The 18407-nt window shown below is 42.2% G+C and overlaps 1 protein-coding gene across 1 annotated transcript in view; it reads left to right on the top strand.

Annotated features, from left to right (window-relative positions):
* CD109 (CD109 molecule) overlaps nucleotides 1–18407 on the top strand; it is a 134618-nt gene that overhangs the window by 42353 nt on the left and 73858 nt on the right. Inside the window, exon 6 of the mRNA XM_061427218.1 lies at nucleotides 17638–17677. Within this exon, the coding sequence (XP_061283202.1) occupies nucleotides 17638–17677 (40 nt within the window). The remainder of the gene's footprint in view (nucleotides 1–17637; nucleotides 17678–18407) is intronic.

Genomic DNA, 18407 nt, shown 5'->3' on the forward strand with positions numbered 1-18407 from the left:
CCGGCCTTTTCCATCAGGTTTTCCTTAATTTCCTGGAGCACCAGGCTCTCCCCTCAGAGGTGCTCCTCCAGGTGTAATACCCCTCCCTGGTGACATATGCATGTATCCATTCTCCCCCAAATTCCCCTCCCACCCAGGCTGCCGTGTAACATTGACCATAGTTCACTGTCCTGTACAGTAGGACCTTGTGGGTCCTACTTTTTAAATATAGCTGCGTGTATATGTCTATCCCAAACTCCCTAACTATCCTGGGAAGATAATTTGTTTTGAAAGTTAGGTATTGCTTGTACTTGAATTTTTTGTAGTATTTCTCTAACTGCTTTATCTTTTGACTGGTATCCTTAGTTCTCCCAAGTAGTTGCAAAATTTTTTATTTGCTCCCTATTTGTGTGTGTGTGTATAGTAAAATATATATAACAGATTTACTGTCTTAAGTATTTTTAAGTGTACAGTTCAGTGGTATTAAATACATTCACAGTCTTGTGCGACTGTCACCACCATCTGTCTCCAGAAGCTTATTCATCTTGCAAAACTGAAACTCAGTACGTATTAACCAGTAATTGCCCATTTCCCCCCTCTCAGCCCCAGGCACCCACCGTTCCTCTTCCTGTCTGTATGATTTTGACTCCTCTAAGTACCTCATATAAGTGGACTCATGCAATATTTGTCTTTTTTGTGACTTTAACCCACTTAATTTAATGTCTTCAAAATTCATCCGTGTTACAGTGTGTGTCAGAATTTCCTTTTTAATGATGACTAACCTTCTGTTGTATGTATATTCCAGATTTAGATGCCAATTTTCTGACATCTGTGATTGTAAATTGTTATTCCAGGTTACTAGAAGGCAGTTTTAGAGCTTTCTCTTTTTCTTCTTTTTTAAATACATTTCAGAGACCAGGAGATGCCTCCTCTGCTTTTTAAAAAATATTATTTACTTGGCTATGCCAGGTCTTAGTTGTGGCATTCAATCCCCTGACCTGGGATTGAACCCGGCTCCCTGCATTGGGCGCATGGGGTCTCAGCCACTGGACCATCAGGGAAGTCCCTTATAAGGTAGTATTAGAGGTTCTTTTGGAGAAGGAAATGGTAACCCACTCCAGTGTTCTTGCCTGGAGAATCTCAGGGACAGAGGAGCGTGGTGGGCTGCCGTCTATGGGGTCCCACAGAGTTGGACACAACTGCAGCGACTTAGCAGCAGCAGCAGAGGTTCTTTAAGAGAGGCTGGCGTTGGTGTCTGAATACCAAGCTTCTAGGAAGTAGGAGGGATCTTGCCAAACGGCCTTCTCCCTGTACTCAGCGTAGAGTTCCTGTACTGGCCCACAGTTCCAGGTATCAGTGACAGTCCTCTGAGGACCCGGAGGAAGGGCAGAGTCACAGAGAGAGCCCCACTACTGGATGTCATAGCTCTGTGCCCTCTTTCCTCAGGGGAAGGGGGAGACAACCTGTCTTTCCTCCCAGAGAGGTTGGTGTGGCTCCCGCTGCTGAAACTTAGCAGTGGTTCCTGCGTGCTCGCGTGCCTAAGAATCTGCTGACGGCAGCTCTTGTTCAGGTTATACAACCCAGGCCCCACCCCTAGATCACTAGTCAGTACTGCTGGTAGGGACCTAAGGATCTGCATTTTAGATACGGGTTCAATCCCTGAGTTGGGAAGATCCCCTGGAGGAGGAAACGGCAGTCCACTCCAGTATTCTTGCCTGGGAAATCCCATGGACAGAGGAGCCTGGCAGCTACAGTCCATGGGGTTGCAAAGAGTCGGACACGACTGAGTGACTAAGCAGCAGCAGCATTAGCACTCTAGGAAATCCTGTCTGTTTTCAGGGCTGCGGTTTGAGAAGTGCTGCTCCACACCTGCAGCTCGGCCTCTTCAGTTTCTGTCTTCGAACGGGAGGCAGTATCAGGTCGTGGGGAAGGCCAGCCCCTGACTTATTCTTTGAGTGCCCTGGTGGTGAGACTGGGCTGCTTACCTCTCCCTGCAGGCGAGTAGCTCTGCACAGCCCTCTGGCAGCCTAGATTTCCTAACGCAGGTCTGAGGGGCACACTCGGTTTCTTCAACAGCCTCCCTGGAGATTTGGAGGCACAGCTGGCACTGGAACCCCTGAGCCAGATGACCTTGTAATCTCTTTAGTCTGTAGCCGGCTGCAGTTTCTCAGCCCTTGTTTTGATCTTCGGCCAGCGCTGGGCTAGCGGACAAGAAGCAGAAGGCAGAAAGCACGGTAGCCCCGAGGCCTGGGATCACTGTTTTTTGAGCCCTGTGTGCTAGTCTGTGGGTGTAAAGTTGTTGTGTAATTCAAAAGCAGCCTGCACGGAATCGTTCCTTTGTTGGTAACAGTGATATCTCCTTTCTCCTGAGCTGGTTGCTCAGGAAGGTCAGGTAACGGGGCACCGCCTGGCTTCTTACAGCCTTTCAGGTTCTCCTTCTCTTTCTATCTCTGCTTATCTTTCTGCTCAACTGTTCTCTGGTGAGTTTGCTTCTGCTCGCAAGGTTTTTCTGGAGCCATTGTCGTTTGCGAGAAAGCAGATCTTTGTTTAACACTTGTTGAACTTGAAACACTCTACAAGTAGCGTCTGGTGACCCCCTCTGGCTGGTGATGACAAATGAACAGGGCATGGACCCCCTGTAACATGTCACCTAATAGTATATTCTCTCTGGATTGTGGGTGTGGCCTCCAAAATCCTTTTGCCAGCTCTGCTTGAAAGAAGGCTGCTTTTGGTGGGGAGAAGATCTTAAGTTCTTGCTTGCATGTGCAGTGAAAAAAGGAAGGGGGAGTCAGTTTTAGAATTTTGATATTTTAGAGTATCAACTGGCGAAGGCAAGCAATTCCTTCTCCATTCTTCCCTGGGTGCTTTTACACAACATTTATACTGTAGCACTTTCTCATGTAGTTTTCTCTTTCTCTATTTCTCTTTTTTTTTTTCTTGTGATAAGGTGTTGATAACATAAAATCTGCTGTTTTAGCCATTTTAAGTGTATAGTTCAGTAGCATCAAGTACATTCACATTGTTGTAAAATTAGCACCATCAATTTCCAGAATTTGTTTCATCTTTCCAAACTTTGATCAGTGTAGTTTTACAAAATATGACTGCTTTATTTAATAGACTCTGAGTCACAATTTAGTAACTGTGAGCTCCTTGAAGACTCAAGTTCTTTTCTTTAATTGAAGTATAGTTGATTTAAAATATTATGTTAATTTCATATGTATATGGCATAGTGATTTGTCTTTTTTCAGATTATATTCCATTACAGGTTATTACAAGATATTGGGTAAAATTTCCTGTGTTATAAATCCTTGTAGCTTCTCTGTTTTGTGTATAGTATTGATAGTTTGTATCCCTTAATCCCATATTCCTAATTTGTCTCTTACCCTATCCCTCTCTCCTTTGGTAATAATACATTTGTTTTATGTTTGTGAATGTGTTTCTGTTTTGTATATAGATTAATTTGTATTATTATTGATTCCACATATAGTATATCGTAGTATTTATCTTTCTCTGACCTATTTAACTAATTGTAAAATTCCCTACATTTGTTCATGTTATTGGAAATGGTAGTATTTTATTCTTTGTTATGGCCAAGTAATATTCCATTATATATATACATATATATCTATCTCATATCTTCCTAAGCCAGTCATCTGTTAATGGGCACTTGTATTGCTTCCATAAGACAGGAGTTCCATATGATTAATTTTCACTTTGATTCTGTCCTGTTGTAGTAGCTCATTTATGTTTGTAGGATGACAGAATGGATGAATGGATGGAGTGATTGAACAGTTTCTCCTAAACTGTTGCTACTGGTCATTGTCCTTTGTGACGTTCTTTGACTTATAGTCCCACTCTTCTATATGAGACTGCAACTTAGTAGAGATATGTTCATATCTTTTCATTTTGAGGGTATATACATAGTTGCTGTATTTGATGCACCTGTAGGCCAGTAGGAAACAGGCCTTTTGGATTAATATTCTGCACTTTCTGATTTGAAGATTAAAAAAGATTTCAGTCGAGATCTGAATATCCTGGTCTCTTGTGAAATTCAAGATGCACACACACAGGTTTTGTGCTGTTTTATTCCTGTGGCTGTATTGGGTCATTTGATCTGCTATTGTCAGACCTTGGGGGTGCGCATTTTATTAAATTCTGGCTCCAGGCTATTGATGTGAGGAGTTCCTTGTCTTGTTCTTCCTTTAGAAGCTACTCCCGGGATGCCCTTCCTCTCACATGGTCGCTCACCGACCACTCTCTTGAGTCAGAAAACTTTGGGGTCAGATTTTAGCATGTCCTGATCCTCAATGAATCAGAAAGCAACGGCACCCCACTCCAGTACTCTTGCCTGAAAAATCCTATGGACAGAGGAGCGTGGTAGGCTGCAGTCCATGGGGTCGCTAAGAGTCAGATTCGACTGAGTGACTTCACTTTCACTTTTTACTTTCATGCATTGGAGAAGGAAATGGCAACCCACTCCAGTGTTCTTGCCTGGAGAATCCCAGGAATAGGGGAGCCTGGTGGGCTGCCGTCTCTGGGATCGCACAGAGTTAGACACGACTGAAGTGACTTTGCAGTTGCAGATCCTCAAAGAAATGAGGTCTGAGAAACCCATCAGCGCATCTCACAGGGCTTAAGTGCTGGAGAGGATCTTAGGGAGCCTCTTACTTAGACCCATCTCCTCTTTTGATGGAAGAAGAATCTAAGTGACTTGTTTGAATTCGGGTGGTATTATGGTAGGGTCAGGACTGGAAGCGAGGTTTCCTGATACTTTCAGCTCTATAACAGCGAACTGTTTAATATGTGCAGCAGTTGCTGTTTTGAGATGGTCGCCTTTTTGTTTGAATGCAGATGCCGATGGGGCTGGCTGGGACTTCCCCGGTGTTCCACTGTGGCTGAGACGCTGTACTCCCGACGTAGGGGACCTGGGTTTGATTCCTGGTCAAGGAACTAGATCCCATGTTCTGCAGCTAAGACCTGGAGAAGCCAAATAGATAAATAAAAAATAAGTATTTAAAAAACCAGGGCGTGCGAGATGCAGTGGTGGGGTGAATGCCCACCTGTTTCACATGATTTTCGAGTCACATGTGTCACTTCCTCAGAAGTTGGGTTGTTTCCAAAAGATCTCAGGTTCCGACCACTGCAGGCAGGGCTTTGTGCTTTGGATTGAGGGTTTGGGTCCAGGAGACTCATGTTACAGCATATAGGTTGCCTGGTAGGGACTATGTAATATCCATTAGTGTATTTATTGAGGATTAGCTTGCTGTCACCTAGCAGACTGTATAAGCTTGGTGTTATAAGCCATAAGATTTTTTTTTTCAGTTCTGTGACATTAATTTCTTTTTTTTAGAATTTCATCTCTTTTTTAAAAATGGAAATAGAGCTGATTTACAATGCTGTGTTAATTTCAGTTGTTAGCACAGTGATTCAGTTATACACACCTATATCTATTCTTTTTCAGATCCTTTTTTATTACAGGTTATTACAAAATATTGAATATAGTTCCCTGTACTGTGCAGTAGGTCCTTGTTGCTTATCTATCATATATATAGTAGTGTATATCTGTTAATTCTGAACTCCTAATTTATCCACCACCTCCTTCCCCTTTGGTAGCCATAAGTTTGCTTTCTACGTCTGTGAATCTATAAGAAGATTAGTTAATTAATTAATTAGGCTGCATTGGTTCTTCGTTGTTGCTCGCAAGATCTTCATTGCTTCATGTGGGATCTTTCGTTGCTGTGGACGGTGTTTGCAGAAAAGTTTATTGCAGGGCTCTAAGCAATGGAGTGGGGGGACCAGCCACTCCAGCTGGGTCTGTGAATTGGGGCGTTTCTTAAGGAAAAGAACGAAGAGGCTAAGATTAATGGTCATCTTGTGACGTTTCTTTATTTGCAGTTTTGAGGGTCAGGATGTCTCTGGTTTACAGTTCTCTGGCCCCGTGATCCATGGCTCAGGCATCTGTAAGCTCATCTTGCCCCAGAGAAATAGCCTGAGTTTGTGTGTTAATGACAATGTCCACAACATCAGTTTTAGTACAGCAATGATGTTATCAACAACCACCGTGATTTTAGTCATCTGACTCTGGTTGATTAGCATTCAGCAAGCACAGGCTTGAGGTCAGAGGGGACAAGAATGGGTATAAGTTTCGGATAGAGGGATTAGTCATAAACTTAGTAAGGGAGCTCAATTCTTGCGGGACTGGGTTTCACACCCACAAGGCTCCCGCCCCACGGGGCCTGCTGCCAGCTTTGCAGCCTGTCCCCTAGCTCTCATCCTCGGTCCACCCCCAACCCACCCCACTGACCCCCTCTCAGCCCTGCAGGCACTCCACCTCCATCCAGTTGACACGTGGAATTTTAAGGTGTAAAGAGGCTTGCAAGTTCTCTGATCAAAATCCTCTACTTTATAGCTGAGGGAACTGGAATTTATAGTTAGAATGACTTGACCATAGTCTCATGACTCCTCAGTCTAGAGTTTTTTGCATTCATTCTTTTTAAAAAAAGTTTATTTGTTTATTGACTGTGCTGGGTCTTCATTGCTGCCCACGGGCTCTCTCTAATTGCAGAGGGAAGGGGCTTCTCTCTAGTTGCAGTGGGTGGGCTTCTCATTGCCTGGCTTCTCTTGTGGCAGGGCACAGGCTCTAGGCCATGCAGGCTCAGTAGCTGTGGCACATGGGCTTCGTTGCTCTGTGGCATGGGGGATCTTCCAGGATCAGGGATTGAACCTGTGTTCTCTGGGTTGGCAGGCAGATTCTTAACCACTAGACCACCAGGGAAGCCTGAGCTCTTTGCAGTCTTAAATGAAGCTTTCCTTGACTGTGAGCTTCCCTGACCCTATTTGAAAGTAGGAACTGTGTCTTATCATCTTTAGATGTTTACTGACTTGTGTTTTTCCCCACCTAATATATACAACAGGAAATTTCTCTATTTTTAGCTTTATTCAGATCCCTACTAATATTCCTAATGATGATGATGTTGCTAAGTTGCTTCAGTCATGTCTGACTCTTTGCAACCCCATGGACTGTAGCCCGCCAGGCTCCTCTGTACATGGAATTCTCCAGGCAAGAATACTGGAGTGGGTTGCCATGCCCTTCTCCAGGGGATCATCCTGACCCAGGATCAAACCAATGTCTCTTGTGTCTCCTGCATTGGCAGGCACATTCTTTACCACTGGAGCCACCTGGGAAGACCTTAGCCTTAATTACCTACAGAACAGTCAGATCAGATCAGATCAGTCGCTCAGTCGTGTCCGACTCTTTGCGGCCCCATGAATCGCAGCATGCCAGGCCTCCCTGTCCCTCACCAACTCCCGGAGTTCACTCAGACTCATGTCCATCAAGTCAGTGATGCCATCCAGCCATCTCATCCTCTGTCGTCCCCTTCTCCTCTTGCCCCCAATCCCTCCCAGCATTAGAGTCTTTGCCAATGAGTCAACTCTTGGCATGAGGTGGCCAAAGTACTGGAGTTTCAGCTTTAGCATCATTCCTTCCAAAGAAATCCCAGGGCTGATCTCCTTCAGAATGGACTGGTTGGATCTCCTTGCAGTCCAAGGGACTCTCAAGAGTCTTCTCCAACACCACAGTTCAAAAGCATCAATTCTTCGGTGCTCAGCCTTCTTCACAGTCCAACTCTCACATCCATACATGACCACAGGAAAAACCATAGCCTTGACTAGACAGACCTTTGTTGGCAAAGTAACGTCTCTGCTTTTCAATATGCTATCTAGGTTGGTCGTAACTTTCCTTCCAAGGAGTAAACGTCTTTTAATTTCATGGCTGCAGTCACCATCTGCAGTGATTTTGGAGCCCAGAAAAATAAAGTCTGACACTATTTCCACTGTTTCCCCATGTATTTCCCATGAAGTGATGGGACCGGATGCCATGATCTTCGTTTTCTGAATGTTGAGCTTTAAGCCAACTTTTTCACTCTCCACTTTCACTTTCATCAAGAGGCTTTTGAGTTCCTCTTCACTTTCTGCCATAAGGGTGGTGTCATCTGCATATCTGAGGTTATTGATATTTCTCCCGGCAGTCTTGATTCCAGCTTGTGTTTCTTCTAGTCCAACGTTTCTCATGATGCACTCTGCGTATAAGTTAAATAAATAGGGTGACAATATACAGCCTTGACGTACTCTTTTTCCTATTTGGAACCAGTCTGTTATTCCATGTCCAGTTCTAACTGTTGCTTCCTGACCTGCATATAGGTTTCTCAAGAGGCAGATCAGGTGGTCTGGTATTCCCATCTCTTGAAGAATTTTCCACAGTTTATTGTGATCCACACAGTCAAAGGCTTTGGCATAGTAGTAGTCATGTAATATCTTTTCTTTCCCCCTCTTTGATTTTTACCATATAATTAGCAAAGAACTTAAAAAGCTAGTAAATCACAAAAGCATCAAGAGATGTATATTGTCTTTCTTAGAGAAATGACAGATGTGCACACTGCCTGGAAAGGGGGGAAATCCCACCACTTTTCTGGTTATTCTTTGGTGATAAAAGGTCCTGTCATTTTTGGTTACATGTATGCACACAAAATTCTGCATTCAGTAATTAATATGTCCAGCCCTCTTTTCTCACCTCGGGTCTTCTCTGCTCTGGCCTCCTGTCTCTCATTCATGAGGATACATTGCACCCCTGCAGGATTAAATCAGGTGGAGGGAAGAGAGGTGAGGGATAAAAAACTCCGTATAAGGGTGAGACATATGAATTTGTTAATGTTCATTCTGTGTGCACGTGCTGCTTAGTCACTTTAGTCCTGTCTGACTCTTTGTGACCCCATGGACTGTAGCCCACCAGGCTCTTCTGTCCATGGGATTCTCCAGGCAAGAATACTGGAGTGGGTTGCCATGCCCTCCTCCAGAGGATCTTCCCGACCCAAGGATCGAACCTGAGTCTCTTAGATCTCCTGCACTGGCAGGCGGGTTCTTAACCATTAGTGTCACCTGGGCAGCCCAATGTTTATTCTATAAAAAGTTTAATATGGTTTAAAGTACTAGTGTCATCAGTTGGTATCAGAGCTTTCTGGGCTTGGCAGGCATTTAAAACGAATACCTTTTCTTCCTAGAGCTCTTTTATGGGTTTGTTGGAGCACCCCTACCATTGCTGCGAGGCCTCTCATCCAAACTGTCTTCCGTGCTTTTGACTGTCTCCTCCGGCTGGCTCTGTCCTAACAGCTACATCTTCAGCTCCTGGCTGTCTGCAGTACACCTCTGGCTGTATCTCCTGGGGTTGCCTTAGGCCTCTGGAGGCTGGTTTTGATCAGGATAGAAGCAGCCTCATGCTGCTCTCTTTTTTTTGCACATTCAGTTCAGTTGGTCAGTTGTGTCCGACTCTTTGCGACCCCATGGACTACCTCATGCCAGGCCTCCCTGTCCATCAACAACTCCTGGAGCTTGCTCAAACTCATGTCCATGGAGTCAGTGATGCCATCCAACCATCTCATCCTCTATCACCCCCTTCTCCTCCCGCTTTCAATCTTTCCCAGCATCAGGGTCTTTTCAAACGAGTCAGTTCAGTTGAGGGGAAAAGCTCCTGTTTTCTTTGCTCCCTGAAACTCAGCACAGCACCCTCTTCCAGCTCAGCCTTCTGTGCAGCAGTATTTTTCTCTCTAGGATTTTTGGGCATGTCAAGTGCCTGACCTCTGTGGTTTGAGGTTGCTCCCGGGGGCAGGCATCCAGCTCTCTGGATTGTCCAACTGAAGCCCTTTTCGTTAGGCTTGAAGTGAGGGGCAGGCAATTCCCACCTGATCCCTGGGGGTAGGGTGTGTGAGACTCCTAGCACATCAGAAACTTTCTCTTAAAATTCGTTTCGAGTTGATTTTCTTTTGGTGAAGAGCTGCAAAACCAGTTTTTTGGAGCCCTCCTTTGCAAGTCCTGCCTGCTAGTCTTGCACATTCCTGGGCTTGAGAATGTGGCTATATTTGGCCTCTGCCATCTTGGGGGGCAGAGCCAAAACTGAGTCTGAAATAGTTCCATTTTAGCAACCTGTTATATGTGGATGTAAAAACTTTTAGTGCCTTTCTTAATCTTTAAATAAAAATTAAATCCAGACACGGGAGATCAATGCTAAAGCAGATTTTTTGCAAAGTTAACATGTTCATAAATGAACATAAATGTGCAACAAAAGAGAGTCCATCCAATCCTTTAATTCTGTTTCTGGCATTTCTTTTTATTCTAGCAGTGAGTTGAAAGAAGCTGACCTGCAGTTTTTAAAAATATACATCTTTAAGCAGTCAGGTCGTGTGCCATATTTTTTGAGGTTTGTTAAAAAATAAAAGCCCTCTTATAGCAGTTGGATGGCTTCATGGTTAGAGAAGGGAAATCAGTAACTGGAATAGCAGGTCTTAGGAATTCATGTGTCTCCAATTTGCTCTGTAGTCATAGCAGATTTTTTAGGAAGGTAGTAAAAATAGTCTGTTTTCTGTCTTTCCCCTTTCATTTGATTGATTTCCACAATATACACCATCACCAAGAACTATTGATGTAGGGATAAAGGGATAAAGAAGTCCAGAGATTACTGAAGAGCACCTCCGGGTTCTTCTTTTCCATTCTGCTTTAGAAATTGTTTAGAAATCAAACTGAGATGGGGTCACATGTAATACAGATGAACATGTGTGCTGAAGAGCAGGTTTCCTAAGGGAGTGCTTTCTCCCTGGAAACAGTGACCATATTAAGGAAAGCAGAGCTCTGAAGACCTCGATGAGTTCTATTTTTTTCTTTTTTTTCCTGGAAAGGTGTCTGCTTAGAAGATACGCTGCCCAAATATTTAAGCCTTCAGGTCAGCTTCTCTCTCTGGTTGCTGGTAGAGTGAATGAGCACAAGCTCTTTCACGAGCTAGAATAAATATTAAAAACTCATTTTGAAGCAGATTGTTGCTTTGAAGGGATTCTCAGGTGGTGCTAATGGTAAAGAACCCACCTGCCAATGCTGGAGACATGAGAGATGCGAGTTCGATCCCTGGGTTGGGAAGATCCCCTGGAAGAGGGCACGGCAGTCCACTCCAGTATTGTTGCCTGAAGAATCCCATGGGCAGAAAAGCCTGGTGGGCCACAGTCCGTGGGGTCACAACGAGTCGGACACGACTGCTTTGAAAGGGAAGGAGAGTTAAGTAAATGGAACTTTACGTCCTACGAAAGGTCTAGGGTTGTTTTTTTGCTTCGTGTTTTTAGTTTGATTTAGTCAAATTTAGTTGAGTTCAGCTAGAAATAACAGAACAAAATGGAAATAAATTTTAGTTTTTAGACCAGGAGTCAGCAGCCCAACACCTGTTTCTATAAATAAAGTTTTGCTGGCACACAGCCAGTCTCATTTGTGTTGTCTCTGGCTGTTTTGCATTGCACCAGTAGGGTTGAGAAGTTGTAAGAGGGACCATATGGCTTGCAAAGGCTAAAATATTTACTGCTGTGCATTTTATAGAAAAAGTTTGCAAAAGCCTTTTCTGGACTAATGAAAGTGTTCCTGTTGGTATCTTTGTTATCTATAGCATAAATGGCTACTGATTCTTGGAATTATTATTCATTTAAAGTATTTCAGTATCTTCTATATTCTTGATTGTATATTCTATAAAAATATTTTATAAAAAAATACTAAACTTGTGAAAATTGGTATGGCCCGATTGCCTAATGACCACATGTTGAGAATGCCAAAACTTATTTCTGCTTTTTAAACCCCTGGAACAGTAAAATAATTTCCTTCTAGATTTGCATGTCACATCTTATAAACATCCTAGGAAAACCTCATCTGTTACAAAGCACACTATCACCACTCGGTTACTAGATGATTTATTGGTTTATTGGAACAATTTAAATTGGAAAGAAGCTTTTTTCTCCCACATTTTCTTCAGTTTTCTGTGATGACTGTTTTCTTCCACTCCCAGACATTCATATTTCTTCCAAATGCAGTGCAGAGAGTTAAGGTTACTTCATGGGTCACTTGGCTGATGGCTGTGCCTCCTCAAGGTAGTCTGAAGGCTCTGAATTTCTTGCAGGAGATGCTATGAGATAACTGAGGCGAATCTGATGAGCTCCCCCCCACCCCCACACCCCCGCCCCATAAGAACCAGCCTGGGGACAAAAATCAATATGTTCATTCATTAATATGTACATTCATTCAACAGACCTTGAAAGGATGCTGAATTAAGTGTAGTACCCCCAATGGCTTCATAGTCTGTTCCAGGTGATGAACACAAAGCAGATGGTTATAGTATATTAAGTAACGTAACTGAGTTATACACAGGATATTTGGGAGAGAAGGGCATCTAATCCAACATGGGGAGAGGCAATCAAGAAAAGCTCCCTAGTGGAGACTAACTCCAGATAAAGGAGTCCAGGACATTAAAAAATATATATTTATTTTATTTTTGGCTATGCTGATTCTTCATTGCTGAGCATGGGCTTTCTCTAGTTTTGGCCAGCAGGGGCTACTCTGTACTTGTGATGAGTGGGCTTCTTATTACAGTGGCTTCCCTTGTTGGGAAGCATGGGCCCTAGGGCACATGGGCCTCACTTTTTGTAGCACATGGGCTTAGTTGCCCCGAGGCACATGGAATCTTCCTGGATCAGGGTTTGAACCAGTGTCCCCTGCATTATCAGACCAACTTACCTGCCTTCTGAAGGCAATGGCAACCCATTCCAGTACTCTTGCCTGGAAAATCCCATGGGCGGAGGAGCCTGGTAGGCTGCAGTCCATGGGGTCGCTAAGAGTTGGACATGACTGAGTGACGTCACTTTCACTTTACCTGACTTCCGAGAAATCTATATGCAGATCAAGAAGCAACAGTTAGAACTGGACATGGAACAATGGACTGGTTCAAAATTGGCAAAGGAGTATGTCAAATCTGTATGTTGTCACCCTGCTTATTTAACTTATATACAGAATATACTATGCAAAATGCCGGGTTGGATGAAGCATATGCTGGAATCAAGATTGCAGGGAGAAATATCAATAACCTCAGATATGCAGATGACAACACCCTTATGGCAGAAAGTGAAGAAGAACTAAAGAGCCTCTTGATGAAGGTGAAAGAGGAGAGTGAAAAAGTTGGCTTAAAGCTCAACATTCAAAAAACTAAGATCATAGCATCCAGTCCCATCACTTCATGGCAAATAAATAGGGAAACAATGGAAACAGTGAGAGACTTTATTTTTGGGGGCTCCAAAATCACTGCAGATGGTGACTGCAGCCTTGAAATTAAAAGACACTTGCTCCGTGGAAGAAAAGCTATGACCAACCTAAACAGCATATTAAAAAGCAGAGACATTACTTTGCTGACAAAGGTCTGTCTAGTAAAAGCTATGGTTTTTCCAGTAGTCATGTATGGATGTGAGATTTAGACTATAAAGAAAGCTGAGTGCTGAAGAATTGATGCTTTTGAACTGTGGTGTTGGAGAAGACTCTTTAGAGTTCCTTGGACTGCAAGGAGATAAAACCAGTCAATGGTTAAGGAAATCAGTCCTGAATATTCATTGGAAGGACTGATGTTGAAGCTGGAACTCCAATATGATGTGGGGAACTGACTCATTGGAAAAGATTGAAGGCAGGAAGAGAAGGGGATGAGAAAGGATGAGATGGTTGGATGGCATCACCGACTTGATGGACATGAGTTTCAACAACCCTTGGGAGTTGGTTGTTCCAACTCCCAAGAAGGACAGGGAAGCCTGGTGTGCTACAGTCTATGAGATCGCAAAGAGTAGGACATGACTGAGTGATGGAACTGAACTGAACTCCTGCATTGGCAGGTGGATTCTTAACCACTGAACCACCAAGGAAATCCAGAAGTCCAGAACATTCTCTAGAACATTCAGGTGGAAGTGTCCAGAAGATGTATTTGAGTCTAAATCTCCAGCTTGAAATAAAGTTTTAGAAGTGTTTACTGTAGAGATTGCAGTTAACACCATGGAAGTTGAACTAACTTACGGGAAGAGCACGGGGCTCAGGATAGGAAGGACCAACGTTTCAAGATCAGAAAGAACCATTAAGGAAACAAGGAATGATTCAGAAACATACTCAAGAGTACCAGGAGAACAGAAGATGTAACAACATCTATAGACAGAATGAAGGGGAGGAGACAGTAAACAGAGAGATGGAAAATCCAGGTATTGTCAGGGATGATTGGTAATGTAGGAGGCAGGAAGGGAGACTTCATTTCAAATGTAATCTAATGTAACCACTTGTGTTAAATAATTGCCTAAGTGTTGATTTCAAGGCTGTTTAAAGGAGGCCCAAACAGTGAATTTTCTACATTTGTCAAAGCTAGCACTTTTATTCAATATAAAACATGTTATTTTGAGAACTTTTTTGTATCAGACACTCTTTTAAGTTAACACGTCAAGGGATAAACTATGAAGGGTAAAAACATGATCCAACATGGACCTGGCCATGAAGGAACTTACAGCAAGGGAAGCCATGTACCTAAATATTTTGGATACAGGGTAAAAAGTGATGAAGAAGGGCTGAAGTGCAAGGAGGCAGAGAGATTACTTTTGTTTTAGTTTAATTTTTTTTTGTTTTGTTTTCAAACTTTGAACTCTTTATTTATTTATTGTATTGTGGTGAAACCATTTACCTCAGGTTGGGACTTGAACCCATATGGCTGGGACTCGAACCCAGCCAAAACCCACAGTGACTAGTTTCAGGACCTAATGAAGCTCAGGTTCTTGATGTCTCATCACAGAAGGAATTCAGTGAGAGACAAAGTGATAGGTAAGAAGCAGATTTATTTAGATTCAGAGAGAAGCGCACTCCATGGACAGAGTGTGGGCCGTCACAGAGGGTGAGTGCTGGCTGTGAAATGTGGGGTGGCTAGTTTTTATAGGATGAGTGATTTCATATGCTAATTAGTGGGAGGATTATTCCAACTAGTTTTGGGAAGGGGTGGAGATTTCCAGGGCCTGGGCCACCGCCACTCCTTGGTCTTTTGACAGTGTCTTGCAACTGTCATGGTGTCTCTGGGTGTGTCATTTAGCTTGCTGATTGAGAGTCAAGGTCTAATCAAAGTCGACTTCTCTGCCATCTTGGACTCATTTGACTTTAACCGGTTTATGTTGTGTCCTTGGGCTATGTCATTCTTTCAAAAGTTGTGCCTGGCCCTTTTCCTCCTGTTACAGGGGTGCAGCCAGTTAACAGTGTGGTGGTGTTTCACATGCACAGTGACGGGATTCAGCCACACACATACATGTATCTGTGTGTGTTGAGTTGCTTCAGTCGTGTCCGACTGTGTGCTCCCCCATGGACCTGCAGCTTTCTAGGTTCCTCTGTCCATGGGATTCTCTGGGCAAGAATACTGGAGTGTGTTGCCACGTCCTCCCCCAGGGGATCTTCCCACCCCAGGGACTGAGCCTGCATCTTTTTGCCTAACCTGTATTGGTAGGCGGGCTCTTTACCACTAGTGCCACCTGGGAAGCCCATATGTTCATTCTCCCCTAAACTCTCCTCCCGTCCAGGCTGGCACATAACACTGAGTAAAGTTCCATGTGCTATACAATAGGTCTTTGTTTGTTATCCATTTTGAATATAGCAGTGTGTACATGACCTTCCCAAACTCCCTAACTATCCCTTTCTCCCGGCAACCATGAGTTTGTTTTCTAAGTCTGTGAGTCTCCTTCTGTTTTGTAAGTAAGTTAGTTTATATCATTTCTTTTTAGATTCCACATATAAGGGATGTCATGTGATATTAAAGAGATTACTTTTAGATTGGGGATCCAGGGAAGCACGTATTATTTGATCTAGGTCCTGGCAGGAGATTAGAGGTAGAAGTGTGTGTAAGTCAAGCGTAGGGGGCTGAGAGCAGAAGCACAGTGCATGAAAGTCTAGGGTACTGTCGCCTTGCAGAACTGCTCTGGACTGTGTCTGCTCCCTCTTGAGACTGACCCTCTGGTGCTGAGGGCTGTAGTTTACCTTTACAGAGCTTCATGCCATGTTTTACATGAGATACTCACGTGGCATTTGCTATATGAGCTTAACTTGATCAGCAGACATCATCATTATTAAATTGCTTGTTCACAGCCTTACCAGTTGTAAAGCAATAAGCAATTTAAAGACTAGAATTCTCACATTATCAGTAAAATGGGTATTACAGGTACATTACTTTCTTGATTTGATTTTTGAGGATAGCAAATCAGAACTTAAAAATGAATCAAAAACATGTAATTTATACCATTCCTATATGTGACATGAAAACACTTTAAGATAGAAGGGACAAATGTGAGATTCTTAAAGACTGCTCAACACAATTTCTTTGGGATCTACTTTAAATGACAACGTTGAAGCCAAGCTTTAGACAATTATTTTGCTTACATGTAACTAGTTACATTTGTCTTATACTTTGAAATGAACTGTATTCTTTAAGCATTAAAAAAAATTGCTGGTGTGCACTTTATTTATTAAAATTTTATTATTTATTGAGGTATAGTTGATTTATACTATCATATTAGTTTAGGAGGTATAGAGTTACTTTAGATTAAATAAATAATGATTTTTTAAAAATGTTATTTATTTGCTTTGATAAATTTAGGGAATCAGAATTGGAATACACATTTCTTTAGTGGAATTTCTTAGCTATTTTGAAGTGGTTCTGTTTAATGTGTTAACTATGATTAGGAGTGGACAGATAGAAACATGAGGATTTGGGGAAAAAAGATATTTCTAGGCCACACGTTTTCTTTTTTGTTATTATTGTTTACTTTGGGGAAAGCTCTCTCTGTTTAAAAAAAAGTGTTTTTTTTTTTTTTAACTTTCACTTTGTGTTGGGGGTATAGCTGATTAACAATGTTGTGATCGTTTCAGGTGGACAGGAAAGGGTATCCATTCTCCCCCAAATTCCATCCAGGCAGCCGCATAGCATTGAGCAGAGTTCTAAGTGCTGTACAGTAGGTCCTTGTTATTCGTTTTAAATATAGTGGTGTGTACATGGCTGTCCTAAGCTCCCTAACTATCCCTTCTGCCCATCCCCCGGACTCTGCAACTAGAAGTTCCTCATCTAAGTCTGTGAGTGGTTTCTGTTTTGTAAATAAGTTCTTTTGTATCATGTCTTTATAGATTCCACAAATAAGGGATGTTACATGATATTTCTCCTTCTATGACAGGTCACACGTTTTCTTGTTGATCTTGGAAAAAGAAATGATATCTGTTAAAATAGGGTAGAGTATATTGACTTAAGGATTATCATAGACAATACTTCAAGCAATTAGGAAGATAAAGGGTGTTGGTCCATGATGATTTTGTATCCTCGACTATTTTATGTATTTGAATAGTGTGTAATTTTATTTTCTTCATTGTTTAGCTTTGATAGGGATATACAAGCCAAATTTGAAGTCATTTCTTGTTAGTTTGCCATGCTTCATAAATAACCTGATTTAATTTTGTTCTAATTTCACAAATGAGGAAAGTGAGGTAGTTTGTTTCAGTGACCTGCAGTGAATTAAAGAGACAGGCCACCTTTTCATGTTAGTGAATTGTTAAGAAAAACTCATGAAATTCACAGACTTCATGTTGCAGGTGATTAAAAATAAAATTTTGTAAAGTTGAAATAAATTGTTTTGTTCATCAAATAATTATAAAAGTTTATTTAAAGTTTTTTCTAAATATGTTTGTGAAGTGAGTAAACAGATGAAGTAATTAAATAGAAACTCATTTATTTTCTTGTCTTTTTTTTCTTTCTCCCAATAGGACCAGACATACTATCAATCATTTCAGGTTTCAGAATATGGTAAGAATTCTTCAACTTATTTTGAAGGAATACACATTTGTTCCTTTCCACAGGGAAAAGAGAAATTTCTAAGAGGTGTATTATTTAAAGTAAAAACCCCAATGGAGGTAAAATCCTGGTATTTCTATAGGTCTGAACATTTTTTCTCTGTAAAAGATCATTATAAAGAGTGAAGTGGGAATGAGGTTGCCTGTAGTCCCATGATTCTACTCTTATGCACAGTTATTCTGTTTTTATATTTTGCTGTGATCATAACATATTTAAATTTTTTTTTTTAAAGCATAACCTCAGTGATTTCCTGATTTTCCCATTTTTCACTTGGTCAACACTAGTAAAGACCGGGTTTAACTTGGGTAAATCCTCTTCCTGCGGGTGCCGCTTTTGTAATGTCGTAGTTGGAAACACGTCGGTGTAAACCATGTGGGACCCACCGGCTTTTTGTTGGTGCGTGGAGAGGAAGGAAGGCTGAGAGTGAATGCGTAGGATCCCAGTATTAGTTATACTTTGAACAACTATTCTGAGGTTGTACACAAAGCTCTTCTGTCTGGTTTGTGTTATTTTTTGAGAGTGTGTCCCATTTGGGCATTAGTAATTCTGGAAAGTCATCTGCTTGCACATTTGTGGCTCTGGTCCACGAGTCTCTCACAGCGCTGTCACAGCTCAGTTTCATGACCAGCTGGAACAGGGAGCAGCAAAGCTTTTCCCTATAGATGGCCAGATAGGAAAACTG

The sequence above is a fragment of the Bos javanicus genome, chromosome 9 (genome assembly GCF_032452875.1).
Source record: "Bos javanicus breed banteng chromosome 9, ARS-OSU_banteng_1.0, whole genome shotgun sequence".
In the NCBI taxonomy this organism is placed as follows: Eukaryota; Metazoa; Chordata; class Mammalia; order Artiodactyla; family Bovidae; genus Bos; species Bos javanicus.